The sequence below is a fragment of the Lithobates pipiens genome, unplaced genomic scaffold (assembly GCF_037356315.1).
Source record: "Lithobates pipiens isolate NorthernLeopardFrog02 unplaced genomic scaffold, aLitPip1_a1.2 Scaffold_18, whole genome shotgun sequence".
Taxonomy (NCBI): domain Eukaryota; kingdom Metazoa; phylum Chordata; class Amphibia; order Anura; family Ranidae; genus Lithobates; species Lithobates pipiens.
Window position 1 is genome coordinate 635594375 of NW_027507758.1, and position 24836 is coordinate 635619210.

Here is a 24836-nt window from a genome sequence, read left to right on the forward strand (position 1 = left end):
CTACTAGTGAGACCCCAGAACTAGGCTGCAAAAGGTCAGAGCGAAGTCCACCTCTGACCTGCAGCGACAGGCCCCCAAGAGGGGGGAACAAACAAAGACATACCCACAGTAAAGCAGAGGGTGCCAGTGCACCTTACGTACCTGGGCTGGACCGGTGCTGGGGGCGCCTGTCTCCGCCATAGCTGGCTTGCACTCTTCCATCGTTTGAGTGAGGCAGCTATTTTACAAACAGCTCTCATTTTAAATTTTCCCGGCCGCCGCGTCATCAAGGCCGGGCGGAAGCACACGGTCACCTGACCCGCCCCATGACCCCTGCGTTCCAGGCGCTGAACCATGGCGCCACGCCCCCTCAGAGCGCCCGCGCGTCACCGTGAACGACGCCGTCGCCGCCCGGGACCCGGCGCCGAAAACGGAGCCATGCCGCTGACCTGCAGCGGCCTCCGCCAGCAACAGAGCCCTCCCTGCGCTAACAAGCGGACACCGGGCACCCGACGCCGGCACTCCGAGGGTCCTTACTCCCGTGAGATGGCGGGACCAGGAGCTCCAGGAGTCCTCTCCCCGTGGAGATGCTGCTGGGGGTCAAAGAGAAACAACCTGCAACAAAAGGTAAGCCTTACTCCCCTGCAGAGAGTGTAGCTCTCCCTGGTTCAGGCACATGCTTCCTCCAAGGAGGAAACACAATAACTGGAGCCATGGAGGAGGAGGAGGTGTTTTTAAAGTGGGCATGTGTTTCCTGATTGCAAGGTGGAGCTACACTCTCTCCGGGGTTGTCCTGAAAGGCGATTTGAGAAATAAGTGTTATTTTTGAGACACAAATAATTACTTTTTTTTCTTTTATGCTAAAAAACATATGTAAATTTTTGGGACACCTATTTGCATAATAATTTTTGAATACACTGTGTCTTTCAAGGGATATGGACACAATTGAATGTGCTATTTAATAGTATTTATTCTTTGCATATACACTTATTGAGTGATTTAAGGTTATTTGATTTTGTGATTTATATGCTTGTATTTTTCTTTTTTCCTTTTTCACATACATACATATACATATATACATATATATATATATATATATATATATATATATATATATATATATATATATATATATATATATATATATATTTTGTTTGAGAGAAATTGAACAAAAATTGGATAGTTCCTTCTGTGTACCGCCATCAGATACGTTTGAAGGTGTTTACAGGGGGACCGATCTTATATATTTAGCGCCACAAGGTGATATTAATTTGACACAGTGAAGGTGTGAGGTTATATTTTCCTTCTGATTGATTGAGCGATATATACACAAGTGGCAGCTGGGGGAGGGTGGGGGCTGGCGCAGTGTTGACACACATAGGTGGCGATATTTGAGGTGTGTATAGTTTGTTAACTCCAGAATCCCATTAAAATCTTTATGTGCTATATAAAGGTCAAGATTAAAACACTGACGCGTTTCGCTTACAGCCTTGTTCATAGCATATTCACAAAATGAATGACAGAACATTTATACTACATGCCTCATATGAGGAAAAGCAGTGTCAATAAAATATTTATTCAATTAAAATCAAAAACTGGAAGATGACAGAAAAAAGCAGCACTGGATTCTATTTGTACAACACTATGAAAAGATTCGGCATATCAAAGAGACGCCATGCATAACAATAGGCTTGTGCAAGCTGATATCTAGATTGATGTTGTGCCCTACAACAAAGAGAAAGCATTTGATTAATTGTAAGGGCTTACCTAGATTGGAGTCCATGTTGCAGAGATGTAGGCTCACCCTTGCAAATAAACACAGCCCACAGTAACAAACAGATAAGCTACCTGGGCTGTGAATCTGTGCACGGGGGCTTGACAGGAATTTGCCGAAGGATTGTCCAGGTAAAGCCGTAGTCAGGGATTCCAGAAGACAGAATAAACGATATACAAGCCAGGGTCAGTAGCCGGGGTCAGTCTTGGAACTCAGGAACTCAGGAACTCAGGAACTCAGGAACTCAGGAACTCAGGAACTCAGGAACTCAGGAACTCAGGAACTCAGGAACTCAGGAACTCAGGAACTCAGGAACTCAGGAACTCAGGAACTCAGGAACTCAGGAACTCAGGAACTCAGGAACTCAGGAACTCAGGAACCTTTGGCAACAAGAGACAATGAACTGACAAAGCCCTCAGAGTGAGGCAGTGTTTTATACCCTAGCTGATTAGGTAACCTGCCACAGCTGATCCAAGAGTGAAAGGTACAAACAGAATTGCCCACAGTACTAATGCAAAACTAGACATGGCTGGAAAGCAGGCAGAATAGAACTGAGGTGTGGCTCAGAGGTAAGGTAACGGGAACAACTACTGGCAGTCATGAGTTCAATACCACCCAGAGCCACTTGAGGCGTGACTACACCTGGCTGTCCAAAATACACGGTAGGGACCGTGACATTAATAAAAAAACAATAAGGATGAAGCAGCAGATATAAAACATCCAGTGCAATCAATACGTTATATTATTTTAGAAACAAATCCAAATCCCACCTTGAGTTCATACCCACAGGGGGTCTAGTACGGAGAGTAAATATCCACCAGACCGCTCTCTCAAGTAGCACAGCATGCACACTTCAATATGTAGGATGTACCTCCAGATCTCAGGATGAGCGAACACTATAATGGTGCAGCTAATTCCAATGACAGGAAGCTTTCTAATGTTTCAAAACACTTTAAATATACGCACGCTGGAAATATGGAATCTTTTGTATTTAGTGGTGTAGAAAGGGTTAATAAACTTCCTTGGGGCGGTGGTGATCTCCACCATAGACTACTTGAGAGAGAGGTCTGGTGGATATTTACTCTCAGTACTAAAACCCCTGCAGGTATGAACTCCAGGTGGGATTTATATTATTTTTAGAAAAAAATCCAAAGTATTGATTGATTGCACTGGATGTTTTATACCTGCTGCTTCATCCCTATTGTTTTTATTCATTGAAATGCTTTCCTTTTGTTGTAGGGCACAACATCAATTTAGATTTTAGCTTGCACAAGCCTATTGTTTATGCATGGTGTCTTTTTGATATGCTGAATCTCTTCATAGTGTTATGCCGCGTACACACAATCGGAATTTTGCTCGGAAAAAGTTCTGATGGTTTTCCCGACGGAATTTCCGATGGGATTTCGCTCAAACTGTCTTGCATACACGCGGGCACACCAAATTCCGACCGTCAAGAACGCGGTGATGTACAACACGTACGACGGGACTAGAAAAAGGAAGTTCAATAGACAGTAGCCAATAGCTTCCATCTCGTAGTTGAATCTGAGCATGCGTGAGTTTTTGCACATCGGAATTGCATACACACGATCGTAAATTTCTGATAGAAACTTTTTTCGTCTGAAAAATTGAGAACCTGCTCTCAATCTTTTGCTGGGGGAAATTCGGACAGCAAAATTCAGATGGAGCATACACATGGTCGCATTTTCTGACAAAAAGCTCTCATCGGTCTTTTGCTGGCCAGAATTCCGACCGTCTGTATGTGACATTATAAGCCCACATCCGATACAACTAGAATTCAGTGCTGCTTTTTTCTGTCATCTTCCAGTTTTTTTTTATTTTAATTGAATAATTGTTTTATTGACACTTTTTTCCCTCATTTGAGGCTTGTAGTATAAATGTTCTGTCATTCATTTTGTGAATATGCTTTGAACAAGGCTGTAAGCTGAAACGTGTCTTGACCTTTATGTAGCAAATAATGGGATTTTTATATACAGCTTACCTGTAAAATCCTTTTCTTGAGAGTACATCACGGGACACAGGAGCTTCATTACATAGTGGGTTATATAGGCACCTCTGGTGATTGGACACTGGTTGACCCTAATTAAAGAGAATTCCTCCCCTATATAACCCCTCCCATTTGGGAGGCACCTCAGTTTTGTAGCAAAGCAATAAGAAACCACGTAAAACCCAAGAGGGGCGGGAGCCCTGTGTCCCGTGATGTACTCTCAAGAAAAGGATTTTACAGGTAAGCTGTATATAAAAATCCCATTTTCTTGATCATACATCACGGGACACAGGAGCTTCATTACATAGTGGGATGTCCCATAGCAATGCTCAGGTTGAGGGGAGGGAGACACAGATCATAAATATAGACCGCCAGGGACCTGAGGACCTAAACTGCAGCCTGCAGTACACTGCGCCCGAAGGCGATATCCTCTTGCCCTCTGACATCCACCTGATAGAATCTGGTGAATGTGTGGACTGATGACCAAGTCGCAGCCTTACAGATCTGAGCCAGGGAGGCCTGGTGATGCACTGCCCAAGAAGCACTTACAGCCCTAGTAGAGTGCGCTTTCACCTGAAAAGGAGGAATCTTCCCCCTTTAAGCTATAGGCCTGAGAAATAACCTGTCTGATCCACCTTGAGAGAGTGGACTTTGACGCTGCCTGACCCCTTCTAGGGCCTTCTGGCAGAATAAATAAACAGTCAGTTTTTCTTATCTGAGCAGTTGCTTGAAGATAAAGACTGATTGCTCTAACCACATCTAAAGTGTGTAAGGACTCTTCCTCTATGGACTGAGGATTTGGAAAAAAGGATGGTAGGATTATATCCTGATTCAGATGGAAACCTGAAACCACCTTAGGTAGAAAGGACCCGTTGGGACGCATAACCACCCAGTCCTTATGGATAATTAAATAGGGCTCTTTACAGGAAAGAGCTGCCAATTCTGATACCCTTCTAGCCGTGGATATGGCTACTAGGAAGACCAGCTTCTTTGTCACGAGAGCTAAAGAAGCCAGATGCAGAGGTTCAAATGGTTGGGCCTCTAAGGCCGAGAGAACCAAATTCAGATCCCATGGGCATACCGGAGGTTTGACTGGCGGTTTTATCCACATAGCCCCCTGGATAAAAGCCCGTACTAGGGAGTGTGATGCAAGAGGTCTTTGAAAAAAGACCGATAGGGCCGAAATCTGCACCTTGATGGTGCTTATGGCCAAATTCATTTCTAGGCCTGATTGGAGAAAGGCCAAGATTCTGTTAATGACATACCTTCTAGGATGCCATCTCCTGGGTTCACACCAGGAAACAGATGTCCTCCAGATCTTGTAATAGATACGCCTGGAGGCCGGCTTTCTGGCATTGACCAGAGTGGAAAGGACTGACCCCGAAAGACCACGGTCTCTCAGAATGTGGGTCTCAGCAGCCAGACCGTCAAATTCAGACTGCGTAAAGCAGGATGGTAAATTGGACCCTGTGAGAGCAGATCTGGCCGGAGAGGGAGGGTCCATGGCCTGCCCACTGCCAACTTCATGATTTCTGCAAACCATGGTCGCCTGGGCCAAGCCGAGGCCACTAAAAGGACCGACTTCGACTCCCTCTTGACCCTTCCCAGGAACCGCGATAGCAGCGGGCTCGGGGGGAAGGCATAGATCAGATTGTACTGATCCCAGGGAACCGTCAGAGCATCTGACCCCTGAGCAAGTGCATCTCTTGTCCTTGACACAAAGTTGTCCAGTTTCCTGTTGAATCTGGATGCAAACAGATCCACGTCTGGAGTGCCCCACTTGTAACATATGTTTCGAAACACATCGGGGTGCAGAGGCCATTCTCCTGGGCACAACTGCTGGCGGCTGAGAAAATCCGCCTGCCAATTCTCCACTCCTGGGATGAAGACTGCAGAGAGGCACGGAACATGCTCCTCTGCCCAGACAAGTATGCGATTCACCTCCTTTTGGGCCACCAGACTTCTGGTACCGCCCTGGTGATTGATATAAGCCACTGCGGTGGCCTTGTCGGACTGAATCCGAACTGGGAAACCTCGCAGTCTGTGAGACCACTCTATGAGTGCCATGTAAACTGCCCGAATCTCCAAGATATTTATGGGCAGCAGACTTTCGGTCGCAGACCATTTTCCCTGCGAGCATGTTCCCTCCAATACGGCTCCCCAGCCTGTCAGGCTGGCATCCGTTGTGACAGTCTTCCATGAGAGGGGAAGAAAAGTTTTGCCTTTCAGCAAATTCCTGGTTTGTAACCATCAGACAAGACTTTTGCGTGCCCGGGGGGATAAACGCATAGGAAGATCCAAGGATTGGGGCTTCCTGTTCCAAATCGCAAGGATGCATCTTTGCAGAGGCCTTGAGTGGAACTGGGCGAATGGGACGGCTTCGAACGAGGCGACCATTTTTCCCAATAGTCTCATACATAAGCGAATGGAGGAAGATCTTCTGCCCAGAATCAGGCGCACCAGATCTCCAATGGCCAAGGCCTTTGGCCCTGGAAGGAACACCCTGCCCTGAGCGGTGTCGATAATCAGACCCAGGTAATCCAACCTGGTGGTCGGTTGCAAGGACGACTTTTCTAGGTTTATAATCCAACCTAGGTGCTCTAGATGTTCTAGTGACGCTGCGACTTAGGCACGTTGTAGTTCTCTCTACGAGAAGCAAGTCGTCTAGGTAAGCCATGACGGCTATGCCCTGAACTCTTAAGATTGCTAAGAGAGGGTCTCGTGAAGACTCGGGAGGCCGTAGCTAGGCCGAACGGCAGGGCCACAAATTGAAAAATGGCGCTGCTCTACCGCGAACGTTAGAAACTTCTGGTGTGCGGGAAATATTGGCACATGGAGATATGAATCTTTGATATCTATTGATGCCATGAATTCTCCTCCTTGCAGGGAGGAGACCACAGTGCGTATTGACTGCATCCGGAAGGTCTGGATGTGTAAAAACCGGTTTAAGTCTCTCAGATCCAAGATAGGTCTGACACTTCCGTTTGGTTTTGGAACGGTGAAGAGATTCGAATAAAAACCTGAACCCTGATCTTTCGGGCTCACTTCTACTATCACACCCTGGGATAGTAACTGATCTAAGGCCAGAAATAGCGGTTTCTGCTTTATCGGATCCTTGGGGATCCTTGACCTTAGAAAACGAGAAGGTGGAATCTTCTGAAACTCTAGCCTGTAGCCCAGAGATACTGAAGAGATCACCCATTTGTCCTGAATCTCCTCCCGCCAGGCGCCTGCAAACTGCAGGAGCCTTCCCCCCACTCGGCCGAGCGGGGGCGCCCCTTCACAAGGAGGTCTTGGGGGTCTGCTTGGCAAGCTTTCGCCCCCAAGTTTTTTTTTTTCTCTCTGTCCCTGGGCTCGGCCCTGAGGCTTTCTAGCAGCGGAGGGCTGGGAAGGCCGTCGCCACTGTTTAGAGCTTGATGCTTCGGGAGAAAGAGTACGCCTGAATGAAGGACGTTTGCTCTTTTCGACTGGAAGGAGTGTAGACTTACCTCCCGAAATATTTTGGACGGATTTATCTAATTCTTCCCCAAACAAACGCTCCCCTTTAAACGGGAACCCAGTCAAAAGCTTTTTGCATGACATCTCAGCAGCCCAATTCTTTAGCCATAGGGTCCTTCGCATGTGAACCAACATGAGGGACAAACGTGATGCTTGTTGGACAGAATCCAAAATCGCATCAATTATGAAACACAAGATGTGAGGCAATTCTGCATAATTCTCTACTTCCTCACTGGGAAGGAGTTCAAACATCTGTTTAACCTGTTCCTTGAGGAACTGACACAACCCCACGGCTGCGACTGTAGGTTGCACCACAGCACCGGCCATGGAAAAGGAGGCTTTTAATAAGGTTTCCAGCCTTTTGTCAGCTGGATCCTTAAATACCTGCGCATTATCCAAAGGACAAGCTAGGTTTTTATTCACACAAGAAACCGCCGCATCGACAGATGGGACCCCCCATTCCTTGGTGAAACTTTCCTCCACAGGATAATGCTTAGAAAACCTCTTGGGAGGAGTAAACAGTTTATCGGGATGTCCCCAGTCCTCATACATCAATTTATCCGTTAAAGGATGAATTGGGAAGGAACAAGCAGTCTGTGGGGCTTTCCTGACTCCCAGGGAAAAGACAGAGGATGTAGCGATTTCAGCAGCAGGCATTCTGAATGTGGTACGCACCAATTCAGTATAATACTGCACCTGCTTTCTGAGTGCCTGGGAGGAGGGGACTATCTCCTCTACCTCTGACTTATCCGACTGCTCATGATCCCTTATCCAAAGATAGGGATCCCTCCTCATTTTCAGAACAACTATCTGAGAGAGGGATTTCAGCAGAGGGAGGGGATCTACCCCTTTTCCTGCTATCTTTTAGGGAAGCAGAAATAAAATTCATGATCCTCCCTTCAAAACCCTCCAATGTAGCCCTAAGGGAGTCCTCAGTGATATAAACCGGGGCTGCGACATTAGGAGAGGCTGCAAAACCTGACAGGTGCACTGACTCGTTATGAGAGGCTGGCTCCAGTCTTGCAGAGGGGGATGGTAATTTACAGGCACTTTTGGAACCCCTGGACCTAGGCGGTGACTTGCCAGTGCTTTTATTACCTGCCCCTGAAATCCTCTTACGAGGAGACATAGTACTAAGCTACAAAGCAGAGGTACTAGTACAAATGCAATCACTGTTGCGCTTAAAGTCTCACAATAAATCAATATATGCTTAAATTGCACAACCTGATGCTGAGTAGGTGTCTTAAGGTTTGCCTGGATCCAATCCCACGGATGCTTACAGCCCACAGCTCCTGTGTCTCCAGTTACAGTCCCCTGACGCTCTGGGCTTTTTAAAACTGCCGCTTGGCGCCTGCACTACAGCGTTGTGCATACTAACGTGCACGGCTCGCAACCACACCCCCCCCTCCTCCATTAGGCCGGGAGCGCGCCCGGCGCGCGTGCATGCGCCCGCGCGCATGCACGAGGACCGCGGGATCCGGGGGGGGGAAGGAGAACCCAAAGGGAGCAACGTGGGACCCCTGGACCTGCATGGGACCCCTTTTTACCTTAACTGTGGCAGGAACTGTAAGGGAGACGTGAGTAGCTGGAGAACCAGGCTTTCACTGAGCGTGTTGTATTGAAAGGCATGTAAGTATGCATCAGGCTGCTCTTACTCCCTCTAGTGGTGGAAACCAGGTAAGACATACAACTACTCACAATGAAGAAATCCATTCATATATTTAAAATATATAGGATGACTTCCCTTACCTGTTCCCCGCCGCAGGAATTGCTGATCTCAGGCCAATTCCAGCCTTCACCCATCACGGCGGGTATTGTTAGCCAACCTTCAGGCGTATCTGGGGTTCTTACGAAAAGATCCTCCTACCTGGGCCATGTAAAAAGCTCTGCCAGAAACTTACGGGCGCCCTGAGTCAACAGTACCCCAAGTCTGGTTGTCCCAGAGCCCAGTCTTCCAATGGAGAGGACTTACAGGCAAAACCTCGTTTCTTCGGCAGACGAGGCCCGGGTACCATACCATCTTGGGAGTCAAATATCGGCCCGAGGTATGGATCCGGTTTGTTGTAGCCCTTCGGCCCTCGCCAGGACCCGCATAGAGCTAAGTTTTACGTGACCATCGACCAGACACTGGCGAAAAAACTGAGGTGCCTCCCAAATGGGAGGGGTTATATAGGGGAGGAATTCTCTTTAATTAGGGTCAACCAGTGTCCAATCACCAGAGGTGCCTATATAACCCACTATGTAATGAAGCTTCTGTGTCCCGTGATGTATGATCAAGAAAAAGATTTTCATGGGATTCTGGAGTTGCCGGCCACGTTTGTCTTGGAGGAGAATAGAACAGAACATAAAGGAAGAGAATAGAAAATAAATGATCTGACTGATGCTGCATCCACCTAGATAAGTATAAATCAGGAAAAAGAATTCTTTACTTCTCTTTTAAGGGTGCCACGGCCGGTTTCCTAGCCCTGCTCCTTAACAACCAGCTATTTACTGTGTCCTGATTGGGCAAAGCTTTGCCCAATCAGGGCTTAGAATGCCCTTTGCAGCGCAGGGCCTTTGGCAGGGTGAACACACACTGAATGCCCTGCAAATTTGGGTGTTTGCTGGACTGTTCACCCAACTCTAGTGAACACCCAATTTAATTTGCCCATTCATCAGATAGGCAAAGTATAGGCCAAATTCTGCTTTGCTCTAAACCTCATCCCATGTGACTGTGCAGGGGAGGTAACATTCAACTTTTTTAATGGTGTGAATATTGCAGTAAAGACTTTCTGTTATTAGCTAGCAGATGCTGCTATATGTCAGGGAATATAATTTTCAATGAGTTTATATTAGTTTTATTATGTAAAGGCTGTTGAAAGAATTTGGGTGAATTTTTGGGTAATTGTCGGGTGAATTTACCATTGATTCTTTGATAAATAATCCACCAAAATGTTGTCATTATATTTTTACATACTTTCATACTATTTTCTCCCTGCAGCCTCTGTGAATGTGATTTGTCTCATTTGTGCTGTGATTATTTTCACTCAATTTTTATCACCAATCGATCTCTCATCAAACTGGATTTATCAAATAACAGTCTGCAGGACTTTGGAATAAAACTTTTGTTGATGGGATTGAGAGATCCAGGCTGTACACTACAGGAGCTGAGGTGAGAATTATACTATAGGGGCTTTTTCCCAAGGGCAGTAAAAACAAGTCACAATTTTACCACCCCCCAGCTACTCCCTCGCTGTACACATGCCACAGCCAGAATCCTTTGTTCCACAGTTGTAATATTTTTACCTCCTGACTACAGAGTTTGACAGGTGGCACCATTTGTCAAACTTGCCCATTGAGATTAATGGGGCTGCGTTACGAGTACAAAACAAATGCAAACTTGTGCAGTTACAAAAAAAAAAGAACAAACAAGTAAAGAAAGGTGGCAAGAGCACCTTCTGAACATCTGACAGCTCTGCTATACTGCCCTCTAAAAAGTGACCCATAGTAGATAGCTTTTCAGGGGGTAGTAAACATTACAACAACAAGTATGAAAGAGACCTAAATGATACAATAATCTGCAGGAATGTGTAATAAGCCTTCTGTGTGAAGGACTAAGTGGTGTAAACTGTAACATGCTGGTGCGTAAGATGAGAACACCATAATTTGCGTGATGAGCAACAATATTTTTTAATAAAAAAATGTTTTAATCATTTAACACAAGTTTTGTTGGGTTTGTTTTGTCCCTGCAGCCTTAAGAGTTGTAATCTGTCTCATTTGTGCTGTGATGATCTCAGTTCTGTTCTTATCACAAATGGATCCCTCACCAAACTCAATTTATCAGGGAACAAGCTGCAGGACTCTGGAATAAAACTTCTGTGTGAGGGAATCAGACATCCTGGTTGCACTCTGCAGGAGCTGAGGTGAGAATTAACCCTTTCATGACTAAGCCTTTTTTGGAATTTGGTGTTTACAAGTTAAAATCCATATTTTTTGCTAGAAAATTACTTGGAACCCCCAAACATTATATATATATTTTTAGCAGAGACTCTAGAGAATAAAACGGCGATTGTTGCAATATTTTATGTCACACGGTATTTGCGCAGCGGTGTTTTAAACGCAACTTTTTGGGAAAAGGGACACTTTCATGATTTAAAAAAAAGCAAATCAGTAAAATTAGCCAAATTTTTTTGCATAATGTGAAAGATAATGTTACGCCGAGTAAATAGATACCAAACATGTCACACTTTATAATTGCACGCACTCGTGGATTGACGACAAAGTACGGTACCTAAAAATCTCAATAGGCGACGCTTTAACATTTTTTTACGGTTACCAGGTTAGCGTTACAGAGGAGGTCTAGTGCTAGAATTATTGCTCTCGCTCTGACGATCGCGGTGATACCTCACATGTGTGATTTGAACACTGCTTACATATGCGTTTTCTTTGCTTTGCGAGCTCGCGGGGATGGCGGGCGCTTTAAAAAAATGTATTTATTTTTTTATTTATTTTATTTATTTTAAAATGACTAAATTGTTTTTAAAAAAAAAATAAAATGAATTTGATCACTTTTATTGCTGTCACAAGGAATGTAAACATCCCTTGTAACAGTAATAGGTGGTGACAGGTACTCTTTATGGAGGGATCGGGGGTCTAAAAGACCCCCCACTCCTCCTTTACACTTCAATGTATTCAGATCGCTGAAAACGGCGCCATTGGCAGCCGAGTAAACGGGAAGTGACGTCATGACGTCGCTTCCGTGTTTACTATTAGGATACTGGAACGAAGCTGATTACGGCTTCGTTCCAGTTCCTCCCCAGCAGCCGGAGGCGTCTTATCTTGAATCGGTGCTCCCGATCGAGCGGGAGCACCGGTAACAGCGGCGGGAGGGGGGCGTCCCCTCCCGCTCCTCCGGCATAACAGCCGAGCGGCTTTTAGCCGCTTCAGTTGTTATGGCTGGATAGCCAATCGCCCGCTGGAAAAAACGCTACTGGGATGATGCCTGCAAGTGCAGGCATCATCCCGGTATACCCCCCGGAAGCCGAGTACGCACATCTGCGTACGCTCGGCGGGAAGGGGTTATACTGTTAATGATATAATAATCTTCAGGACTCTGTAATAAAGCTATTGTGTGATGAGCTCAGAGATTTGGGAAATACCCTTCAAGATCTGAGTTGAGCATTATGCTATAAATGTGGGGAACTCAGAGACTTAGGCAGGGCTGCTGATGGAAATCATGGGGCCCCATACAGCCTACCTGACAGGGCCCTCCTCTGAAAATTTCAAATTAATATTTTTTGCTAAAATGTAATGCCCACGGTGCTATGCTTTGCAGCAATGATATAAATTATAACACCGTTGAACCAGACCTATTCAAGTAAATAGTGACACAAAGGTAATATCTGCACTCCCCCAGGGAGCCAATGGTACTGATCACTCATTGTGTTCATTCAGGATGGTGCTCCCTGCTCACCATCCTAAAATAATGTACCTGTGTGCCCTCAGCAGCTGCCAGCAGGAGAGGATGGAAAATGGCAGCACTGCAGGGGACGGGACACACAGGGGTCCCAGATAGCATGGAGAAGGGGGTGCAGATACTAGAACCGATCCTCCTGCAGTACAGCCAGAGGAAGAAAAGTGAAAGCCCGCAGCACTGCACAAGACAGTACTGCTGTGCCTCCTGGTGCCCGGGCCCCCCTTTTTAACTGATGAGGCCTGGGCCCACTACAGGAGGGCTGGTTGTACTGCCTTATCAGCAGCCCTGCCCCTAGGCTGTACCCTGCATGAGATGAGGGAAAATGAATACCTACCAACTTTTTGAGATGGGAATGAGGGACACCTATCAACAAAAGTATGCAGGCATAGGACACACCCCTTGCCATGCCCCCTTAAAGGAGAATTGTACAAAAACAAGATTGGTTACACCCACAGGTATCCAAATATCCACAGGTGTTTTTTTTACTACTGTTATTCCTTTATATTGGCTTTTGGAATTTACAAATGCAGCAATTTAGAAATCAGATGAAATATTTAGTGCTGTAAAACACTTTTTGATAGATAAAAAGTGCATTTTATATACTGTACATCTATATAGATCAGACCAAAATGAGGGACAAATGAGGACGAATGAGGGACATGGTGGAATTGTTCCAAATCAGGGACAGTCCCTCAAAATCGGGACAGTTGGGAGCTATGAAAATGTATACTATAAATTATAAAATTTCTGCTGGATTTTCGAATAAAACTTTTGTGTGAGGGATTCAGACATGTTGCCTAGTAAAAGCAGGGCTTTTTTTCAGGGGGAACTTGGGGGAACTCAGTTCCACCACCTCTGGTTTAGACCCTTTGGTGCCTGCTCACCACAATCACTTGTAAACACAGAAGTCTGGTTTCGGTGTTTACAAGTGACAGCTCTGCATTCTGTATGTAATGCAATCCTGGTATTTAATGCCCCTTTAAGACCTTCCTACTGTTTTTGTGAAATTTGACTAAACACACCCACTATATGATGTGATTTAAAGGGTGTGTCCAGGGGGAGGGGTTTTGTGGGGCCGTGGTTAACACCTATTGTTAGAGAAAAAAAGCCCTGAGTAAAAGTTAAATGAAGACAGATTCTGCTTTACATGTTACACTGGGGGTTGCGATCATAGTCCTTTAAGTCACCTGCTGCTATTGGGCATAAAAGGCATACCAATATCTGCTGGAACCCACTGATTACACACGACACAGGCAGAACGACAGTCTGCCTTTGTAAACAAGGCAGATTGTGATTCTGTCTGAAAGGAAGGTACTGATCCTGTGTTTTTTGCAAAACATGGATCTTTGCCTTCCCCTAGTCAAAGCACCTCCCCCACAGTGAGTAAGCACAGCCTAGGCACACATTTAACCCTTTGATTTCCCCTGATGTTAACCCCGTCCCAGCCAGTGTAATTTGCATATTTTTAGCACTGATCACTGTATTGGTGTCACTGGTTCCAAAAAAGTGTCAAAAGTGTCAGTCAGGTGTCTGATTTGTCTGCCGCAGTCCCACTATAAGTCGCTGATCGCCACCATTACTAGTAAATAAAAATATCCCATAGTTTGTAGACGCTATAACTTTTGCGCAAACCAATCAATATACACTTATTGGGATTTTTTTAACAAAAATATGTAGCAGAATACATATTGGCCTAAATTGATGAAGAAATTTGATTATTTTTTTTTTTTACCTTTTTTTTATTTTTATTTTTATTTTATTTTTGGGATGTTTTATAGCAGAAAGTAAAAAATTATAGTTTTTTTTTTTTCTTTTTCAAAATTCCTGGTCGTTCTTTGTTTATAGCGCAAAAAATAAAAAACCCAGAGGTGATTAAATGCCACCAAAAGAAAGCCCATAAAGGATACCAATTTCATTAGCTTACAGTGTAAAACGAGCGTGCAATTGTCAAATAAAGTAACTCAGTGCCGTATTGCAAAAAATGGCCTGGTCAGGAAGGGGGGTAAATCTTCCGGAGGTTAAGTGGTTAGTATGTATTTTAAGCCGATTCTTTGACATATTTAAATAATTCTCATATTACAGTATAAGGTTGGACATGTATGTATGTGTTTTAGGAAGTATCTATGTGTAGTTATGATTAAATATAGGGCGGATTGTTTGGATGACATAAAAACACAATCAACTTTATTTGGTCCCTAGAGACTGAGTGATAACATTTCTTACCAAATAAAACAAAAGGTACCTGAAAAAAACACAAATCTTTTCAATTACAAGCTTCAGGGATGCCTTAAAGATGTATGTGGAATTATGATTTTATTTCCTTACAGTTGGTTAGACTTACATATTATTCCTTTGTTCTTACCTGAGTTTACTTTACATAAGCTGATGTGACCTTTGTCCACATGTGGTAAGCGGCTGTATTGTCGGGTGCTGGTGACGGATCTCCCTATTCTCTGCCTATCGCAGATTGAACTACTATTGAACATTTGTTCCTGGATTGTGCTTTTGGGATTTAAAGTGCTGCACACTTACCATATATAGACTTACATATAGCCACAGCACCTCAGTCGGATTTAGTTCAGTTCAAGTGTTCCTAAACCCAGGAGTAAGGATTATCTGAACACCCCGGTTCGGTTTGCACCAGAACCTGCGAACAGACCTAAACTTCATGTGAACTTTAGAACCCTATTAAAGTATATGGGACTCGAACGTTCAAAATCTAAAGTGCTAATTTTAAAGGCTAATATGCAAGTTACTGTCCTAAAAAGTGTTTGGGGGCCTGGGTCCTGCCCCAGGGGACATGGATCAATGTAAAAAAAAGTTTTAAAAACTGACGTTTTTTCAGGAGCAGTGATTTTATTAATGATTAAAGTGAAACAATAAAAGTGTAATATTCCTTTAAATTTCGTACCTGGGGGGTGTCTATAGTATGCCTGTGAAGGGGCGCATGTTTCCCGTGCTTAGAACTGTCCCGGCACAAAGTGTCATTTCTGCAGAAAAAAAAATCATTTAAAATCACTCAAGGCTATAATGAATTGTCGGCTCCCATAATACAGAGAACACTCATTGAAAGTCATTGATAAAAAAAAAAAGCGTGGGGTTCCCCCAAATTCAATTACCAGGCCCTTCAGGTCTGGTTTGGATATTAAGGGGAACCCCGCGCCAAATTAAAAAAAAAATTGACGTGGGGGTCCCCCTAAAAATCCATACCAGACCCTTTATCCGAGCATGCAACCTGGCAGGCTGCAGGAAAAGAGGGGGGGAGAGAGAGCGCCCCCCCCTCCTGAACCGTACCAGGCCACATGCCCTGAACATTGGGAGGGTGCTTTGGGGGTCTGTGACCCCTCAAAGCACTATGTCCCCATGTTGATGGGGACAAGGGCCTCATCCCCACAACCCTGGCCGGTGGTTGTGGGGGTCTGCGAGCTGGGGGGCTTATCAGAATCTGGAAGCCCCCTTTAACAAGGGGACCCCCAGATCCCACCCCCCGGTTTGAAATGGTAAGTGGGTACAAAAGTACCCCTACCATTTCACAAAGAAAGTGTAAAAAATAGTTAAATAAGACAAACAGACTTTTGAAAAATTCCTTTATTAAAAATAAAAAAAATAAAAAAAAGATTCCAGCGGTGGTAATCCACTCTTGCAATCCAGCGACGGATGATCATCTCTCTGAGGTCCAGCGATGGCTGATCTGATCCAGCGCATCCATCCATCTTCTGTCTCCACGGAGGAGACACTGCGGGGATCCCGGCGGCCTGACGTTTCTTATGAGGAGGGCGGGGCCACCTGTCGCCTGACCCTGCCCCCTCTGACGCTAGTGAGGGAAGCCAGGCTTCCCCAATGACGTATGGGTGATCCCGCCCCCCTCTGATGTAACACAGGTTTGCATTACATCAGAGGGGGGCGGGGTCACCCACACATCATTGGGGAAGCCCGGCTTCCCCAATCGCGTCAGGGGATGGGTGGCCTCATCCTCCTCATATACTACCATACTAGTAATAAAAAATTATTAATAAAAATGCCATAAAACTATCCCCTATTTTGTAAACGCTATAACGTTTGCGCAAACCAATCGATAATCTCTTATTGCGATTTTTTTTTTTTTTTTTTACCAAAAATATGTAGAAGAAAACTGAGGGAAAAAAATGTTTTTTATACATTTTTGGGGGTTATTTATTATAGCAAAAAGTAAAAAAGAATGCGTTTTTTTTTCAAAATTGTCACTCTTTTTTTGTTTATAATGAAAAAATTAAAAACCGCAGGGTTGATCAAATACCACCAAAACAAAGCTCTATTTGTGGAAAAAAAAGGACGTCAATTTTGTTTGGCAGCCACATCGCTCGACCGCGCAGTTGTCAGTTAAAACTACGCAGAGCCGAATCGCAATAATGTGGTCTGGTCTTTGGCCAGCAAAATGACCTGGGGCTTATGTGGTTAAGAGCACACTTTTATTCCATTTTAGTATTTTTTTTTTCTTTCACATAATGCAGTGGTGTTCTGCAAACAAAAGGAACCTCCAAGAACAGATGGATCAGCACTGTGCCACTTTGAGTGCCCCAAACATAAAATAGAGCTTCTTCAGTATAAAATAAACACCAATTTAGTCCAAAAAGAAATGGACCCCCCCAATACAACCCAATAAAATTAACTTAAATACAAAAAAGCTCTCAATAATAATAATTTTAAAAAATCAGCAAATTAGTTGATTTCTCAGAGCAAGAAATGCGATCCTTAATGTCTCCTGATGCTTTTTTTTTCAGCTTCTTTAACCTGATCCGTTTTATAATGAGGGGGGTGGTTAATCCAGAAGCCCCTATATTATCTATTCTAAGCCTGCTGGCCATAATTTAAAGGTCATGAAGTGCATTATTATTATTTTTTTTAAACGGTTTGATGGATTTGCAAGAAACTTTGAGAGTTCATACAGTACCTACTGACTAGAACTGTCAACCCACCACTGTTATTTTTAAGAGAACAACAAAAGTGGGTCTACCCAATCAATTTTTAGCTGACAGAGTTCAGTATTGGTTAGATGAGTTTCCTTCATACATGTGATATCAGCCTTATTCACACTTGTCGGTTTTCATTTAGCAATACAATTGGATTTTGCTGCATAGAGACCCATATGAAGTAGAAACCCCATTATTTCCTATGTGGCCAGTTCCCATTAATGTGCCACAGTTTAGTGTGAAAGGGAACCTATATGGAGCCATTCACACCTCCAATTTGTGCGTTACCACGTACACTGCAATGTGCCAGTGCCAGTGTAACTCCAGACTTTTCAGGTGGGTGACAACTTACCTTCATTTTACAGGGTAAGTCCAACCAATATTCCATGAAATCATCCATCCAAATGTCCCACCATTTCGTTTTCTAAGACCCTGCCCACTGATAAATCACTGGACGTCTCTACTTCTGCCCCTCCCTGGAAGAACATTTCACCTCTCTTTTCTGTTTCCTTTACCAGAGTTTCTGACTGTAAAGTGACATTATCGTGCAGTGATGATCTTTGCTCAGTTATCACCACAAACCGAACTCTGAACATCCTGGAGACAACATTGGATGATGATGAGAACATTTTGGACTCAGAAGTAGATCGTTGTTGTGATGCCCTCCGCCATGTGGGTTTCACTGTGAAAAGAGAGCAAAAACAGTTATTATGGAGGTATAAACTGTAAGAACTGTCATATATGTGGTAGCACGCATACAAAGCCTTATGCCCCATACACACGGTCGGATATTCCGACTACAAAATCCGTCAGATTTTTACAGACAGTTTTTGGCCGAAACTTGTGTTGCATACACGTGGTCGCACAAAGTTGTCTGAAAATCCGATCATTCTAAACAAGGTGACGTCAAACGCGTACATCAGGACTATAAATGGGCCAGTAGCCAATAGCTTTCGTCTCTTAATTTATTCTGAGCATGAGTGGCACTTTGTCCGTCGGAATTGTCTACACACAATCGGAATTTATGCGATTGGATTTTGTTGTCGGAAAATTTTAGATCCTGCTCTCAAACTTTGTGCGTCGGAAAATCTGATGGAAAAATGGACCCCACGCACGTCGGATTTTCCGGCAACATGATCCGATCGCACATTTTCCGTTGGAAAATTAGCCCGTGTGTATGGGACATAAGAATGTGAATAGTAAAATGCAGACAACATTGGATGGTGATGAGATGATGGAAGTGGGACGTTGTTGGGAGGTCTTCTGCCCGGGTGTCAGCACTGTAATGAAAATGGAAGGATGGGGTGACAAACATTCTATACAATTTTTGTAGAACCCATTGGAGAATTTATTTCTCTTCCCAAGTTTTATCATTACAGATGGGGGATGAGGAAAATCAGATCCTCTACTAATAATCTTAGTCTAGTCCTTCAATCTTCCAGAAGACTTTAACCTTTACAGAAAAATGACTTTACTTTCATTTAAACAAAAAAAAAACATCTCCAATGCCTATCAAATTTGTCAGTATAACTGAGCCAATCAGATGTGTGTTCTCAGCCTGTACACGTGGCAGCCCAGCACACTGGGCATACAGTCTGGTATCCCAATGGTTGGACAACATTGAATGTGTGGTCTCCTGCCATGGTGATAGCCCCTCAGTATTACTTAGGTGATTCAGCGGGTTGGGCCCGTATAAATGGGGGGACTTTGCAAACCCAATACGTTTGGTGTATTTGCATAGTGTGTCACAAATATTAATCAAAACTGTGTATTACATACATATAATAAACAACATAAACTTTATCAAAATTAGAGTCCACAAATCATGAAATATTCCACAAAAGTGCAGGAAATCTAAACAATGTGCATCTCCCTCCACTAGAATCTCCACCACCACAGAGATACAACAGACACCTCCTGGACAAATATGACCCTCAAATTGTAGAGAAGTCATATTAGGCATGGTGTTAATAATCCAGTCTAAGGAAAGCAGGACACAAGCTCAGACCTTGGAAAAGCCAGAGATATGACCAATAAAGCACCTCTCTAACTTACACTTCCAAATGCACCATGTTTAAAAAGGAAGAAAGAAGACCAACACTCCACAAAGTGTAAAATCCAATAAATCTGGCATAAAAATATATATATTTTACTCACATTAATATGGTCATTACAGTGCTGTGTACAACATAAAATATGGCCGAATAACACTTCCAGGGAACACTTTGGCAGCGTGATAATGTCACATTGCATGGCTCCACCCTACATGTTTTGTTAAGTTTGACATCTTTTAGGGGACTGAGGCCATGCATTCCCTGATGCATTAAATACCCTCCCAGTGCCGCGGATAGGAAAAAGGGAACCAAGCCTCATTCTCAGTTCCAAAAGGAACCAAGACTCACTGAGATTGAAGATGGCTCCCACTACTCCTAAATAAAAAGTAATAAATGAATGAATAATTCATCCAGGGCACTTATAGAGTATATACACTATATTGTCAAAAGTATTGGGATGCTGCCTTTACACACACATGAACTTTAATGGCATCCCAGTCTTAGTCCGTAGGGTTCAATACTGAGTTGGCCCACCCTTTGCAGCTATAACAGCTTCAACTCTTCTGGGAAGGCTGTCCACAAGGTTTAGGAGTGTGTCCATGGGAATGTTTGACCCTTCTTCTAAAGTTCATGTGCATGTAAAGGCAGGTGTCCCAATACTTTTTGACAATATACTGTATATATATGTGTGTGTGTGTATATGTGTGTGTATGTGTATATATATATATATGTGTGTATATATATATATATATATATATATATATATATATATATATATATATATATATATATATATATATATATATATATACTGTGTGTGTTTGTTTGTATGTACAGTGGTGTGAAAAAGTGTTTGCCCCCTTCCTCATTTCCTGTTCCTTTGCATGTTTGTCACACTTAAGTGTTTCGGAACATCAAACCAATTTAAACAATAGTCAAGGACAACACAAGTAAACACAAAATGCAATTTGTAAATGAAGGTGTTTATTATTAAAGGTGAAAAAAAATCCAAACCATGATGGCCATGTGTGAAAAAGTGATTGCCCCCCCTTGTTAAAACATACTATAACTGTGGTTGTCCACACCTGAGTTCAATTTCTCTAGCCACACCCAGGCCTGATTATTGCCACACCTGTTCACAATGAAGGCATCACTAAAATAGGAGCTGCTTGATACAGTAAGGTCCGCCAGAAGATCCTTAAAAGATCCACATCATGCCGAGACCCAAAGAAATTCAGGAACAATTGAGAAAGAAAGTAATTGAGATCTATCAGTCTGGAAAGGGTTATAAAGCCATTTCCAAAGCTTTGGGAATCCAGCGAACCACAGTGAGAGCCATTATCCACAAATGGCGAAGACATGGAACAGTGGTGAACTTTCCCAGGAGTGGCCGGCCGCCCAAAATTACCCCAAGAGCGCAGCGACGCCTCATCCAAGAGGTCACAAAAGACCCCACAACAACGTCCAAGGAACTGCAAGCCTCACTTGCCTCAGTTAAGGTCAGCGTTCATGCCTCCACCATCAGGAAAAGACTGGGCAAAAATGGCCTGCATGGCAGAGTTCCAAGGAGAAAACCACTGCTGAGCAAAAAGAACATCAAAGCTCGTCTCAATTTCTCCACAACACATCTTGATGATCCCCAAGACTTTTGGGACAACATTTGGTGGACTGATGAGACAAAAGTGGAACTCTTTGGAAGGTGTGTGTCCAAGTATATCTGGCGTAGAAGGAACACTGCATTTCAGAAAAAGAACATTATACCAACAGTAAAATATGGTGGTGGTAGTGTGATGGTCTGGGGCTGTTTTGCTGCTTCAGGACCTGGAAGACTTGCCGTGATAAAAGGAACTATGAATTCTGCTGTCTACCAAGAGATCCTGAAGGAGAATGTCCGACCATCTGTTCGTGTACTCAAGCTGAAACGAACTTGGGTTCTGCAGCAGGACAATGATCCTAAACACACCAGCAAGTCCACCACCGAATGGCTGAAGAAAAACAAAATGAAGACTTTGGAGTGGCCTAGCCAAAGTCCTGACCTGAATCCTATTGAGATGTTGTGGTATGACCTTAAAAAGGCTGTTCATGCTCGAAAACCCTCTAATGTAACTGAATTAGGACAATTCTGCAAAGATGAGTGGGCCAAAATTCCTCCAGGATGCTGTAAAAGCCTCATTGCACGTTATCGCAAACACTTGGTTGCAGTTGTTGCTGCTAAGGGTGGCCCAACCAGTTATTAGGTTTAGGGGGCAATCACTTTTTCACACAGGGCCATGATGGTTTCGATTTTTTTTCACCTTTAATAATAAACACCTTAATTTACAAATTGCATTTTGTGTTTACTTGTGTTGTCCTTGACTATTGTTTAAATTGGTTTGATGTTCCGAAACACTTAAGTGTGACAAACATGCAAAGGAACAGGAAATAAGGAAGGGGGGCAAACACTTTTTCACACCACTGTATGTATGTGTGTATATATATATATACATATATATACACTACATATCATATGTAGCACCCTCTAGTGTGCTTCTAGTGGCAGTGTAAGTAAAAAATAGTTTTTGGCTCAGGGCTAAGCCTGAGTCACTGAATCTGGCTCAGGGTTCATTAGATTTTAGGGCTGGTTAACTCATCCAGGCAGCTCTCTGGTGCCTCCCCCTGGTTCTAGAATGTTGGATAATGTTCTAGACATTAGTGGGTGGAGGCTAGGAGGATTGCCCTGCATATTTAGGGACCCTTAGCCAATCCCCAGAAAGATGGTCTGGCTGGAGACTTGAGTCATGCCAGCAGGGGAGTCGGATGGAAGATGGAGATGCAGCGATGAGGGAGACTGTTGGTGGCCCTTGAAGGACCCCTGCTAGGAAGGGGTTTTACCTCAGGCTGGTGTTAAGGTGGCTGGCCTGGAAGGACAGAGTGAGTAGATCAGCACGGTGAAGGGACAGGCAAGGGGGGAGACTGCCAATTGTGTCAGGTTTCTCTTGAAAACAGTGATGTGCTTAAGTCTTCAGATCTCCAGTGTCAGCCGGGTGGACTGGTGAAGATTATCAGTCAGACTGGAAAGAATAAGCATTCAGGTGGGCTGGGGAAGATGCAGCCAGGTGGGCTAGCATTTCCTGCAGTGGTAGAGCTGGAACCAGTGTGTACAAGAAAGTCTAGGTGCTCCAGAATGCAGTGCTACTTTTCTCAAGTGACTGAGAGTTCCTAGCCTGTAAGGAGCTGTTGCTAAGCTAACAAAAGACTGTTAGTTCCTAAAAAGGAGAAAATCAAATGAATCTGTGCAGGAGGGTCAAATGTAAGCTGCGCAGTGGGGGCAGGATGTGAAATATTTTCATTAAAAACTAAGATCAGAAGGCATGTGCCTCAAATGAGTGAGGCCTGATCCTCGTATTGTTTTCTCTATTTTGCGAAGATCAAGAGCCATCTTAAATCCAAAGTGAGGCTTGGTTCCCCTCTAGAATTGAGATTGAGACTTGGCTCTATTTGTCCTGTTTACGGCACTTAGAGGGTATTTAATACGTGAAGTTACGCGTGGCTTCCATTCTTCGGGAAGACATCAATTTTGATGAAAAGCGTAGGGCGGAGACATACTACCTGACATCACCACACTGCCAGAGTGTTCCCTGGAAGTGCGATTGGATGTTGTACACAGCGCTGTGATGTCTATGTAAATGTGAGTGCAATATGTATTTTTATGAATACATGGTTTTATTGGGTTTTACACTATGTGGAGAGTTGGTCTTCTTTCTTCTTTTTTTTTTAATTATGCATTTGGGAGTGTGAGTTTGAGATTTGCTGTACTGGTCACATCTCTAGCTGGCTCTTCCCAGGTGGTTGTACAGAAGTTTATCAAGAGATTGACTTCTGTTCAACCACGGTGAATTTCAATCCATCTGTAGTTAGCTTTAGTGTGTATAAAAATTACCATAATTTCTTACAGAGGACAGTGTGAGCACCCCCTTTTCCATCATCACAGCAACATTTCCTCATCTAACACTCTCATTTTATTCTTCTATGAAGGGATGCACGCTGGAAAGTACAGATATACAGAAGCATCTTAGAAAATGGTCAATATGAAGTCATCTCCTTCTCCTCTGCAGGTAATACACGGATCCTGATATGAAGAGAATGTCCAGAATTTAGAATTATTTTAGATTAACCTGTTCATAGAACTTATATTCATCATTTTCCCTTTCTTTACATTCAGATGATAATTGGTTGTAAAATGTGATTTGTGGATCTTCACACCAAAACTGCCACCACTGATGAGACCAGCATGCTGGGAAATTCCTGTTCATGACATGAAGATTCCTACTATACAAGTAAAAAACACTAAACACAGTGTTGGTATGGTGAGGACTGGGGGGTGCTCTCCATCCTTCATTCCAATTCTCCTCTGTGGATGAGGACAGTGGGGGGGGGGGGGGGGGATCTCTTTCCTTCATCCCAATTCTCCTCTGTAGATGGATGAGGACAGTGGGATCTCCATCCTTTCCTTTATCCCATCTCTCCTCTGTGGACAGATGAGGACAGTGGGGGCACTCTCCTTCCTTCATCCCAATTCTCCTCTGTGGACGGATGAGGACAGTGGGGGGGGGATCTCTTTCCTTCATCCCAATTCTCCTCTGTAGATGGATGAGGACAGGGGGATCTCCATCCTTTCCTTTATCCTATCTCTCCTCTGTGGACAGATGAGGACAGTGGGGGCACTCTCCTTCCTTCATCCCAATTATTCTCTGTGGACGGATGAGGACAGTGGGGGCACTCTCCATCCTTCATCCCAATTATTCTCTGTGGACGGATGAGGACAGTGGGGGCACTCTCCATCCTTCATCCCAATTATCCTCTGTGGACGGATGAGGACAGTGGGGGCACTCTCCATCCTTCATCCCAATTATCCTCTGTGGACGGATTAGGACAGTGGGTGGGCAATCTCCATCCTTCATCCCAACTCTCCTCTGTAGACGAATGAGGACACACCAGACACTCTTCTTTGAACTGAAGGAGCACCAACCACCAGACAAGGTCTAAGAAATACAAATCACACACATAGAACAATATTGGAGATAATAGCAGTATTGTCTTCACCAATCACAGCCTGGATATTTCCCAGTACAGGTCAGGAGGT

General features: G+C 43.9%; 1 protein-coding gene across 1 annotated transcript in view; it reads left to right on the forward strand.

The window, feature by feature from the left end:
• The window catches only part of LOC143989319 (NACHT, LRR and PYD domains-containing protein 3-like), a 160277-nt gene extending 136170 nt beyond the window's left edge, over positions 1–24107 (forward strand). Inside the window, exons 9-13 of the mRNA XM_077489406.1 lie at positions 10237–10407; positions 10988–11158; positions 18179–18376; positions 23729–23808; positions 23916–24107. Of these exons, the coding sequence (XP_077345532.1) occupies positions 10237–10407; positions 10988–11158; positions 18179–18376; positions 23729–23808; positions 23916–23932 (637 nt within the window). The 3' untranslated portion in view covers positions 23933–24107. The remainder of the gene's footprint in view (positions 1–10236; positions 10408–10987; positions 11159–18178; positions 18377–23728; positions 23809–23915) is intronic.
• The last annotated feature ends 729 nt before the right edge of the window (positions 24108–24836 follow it).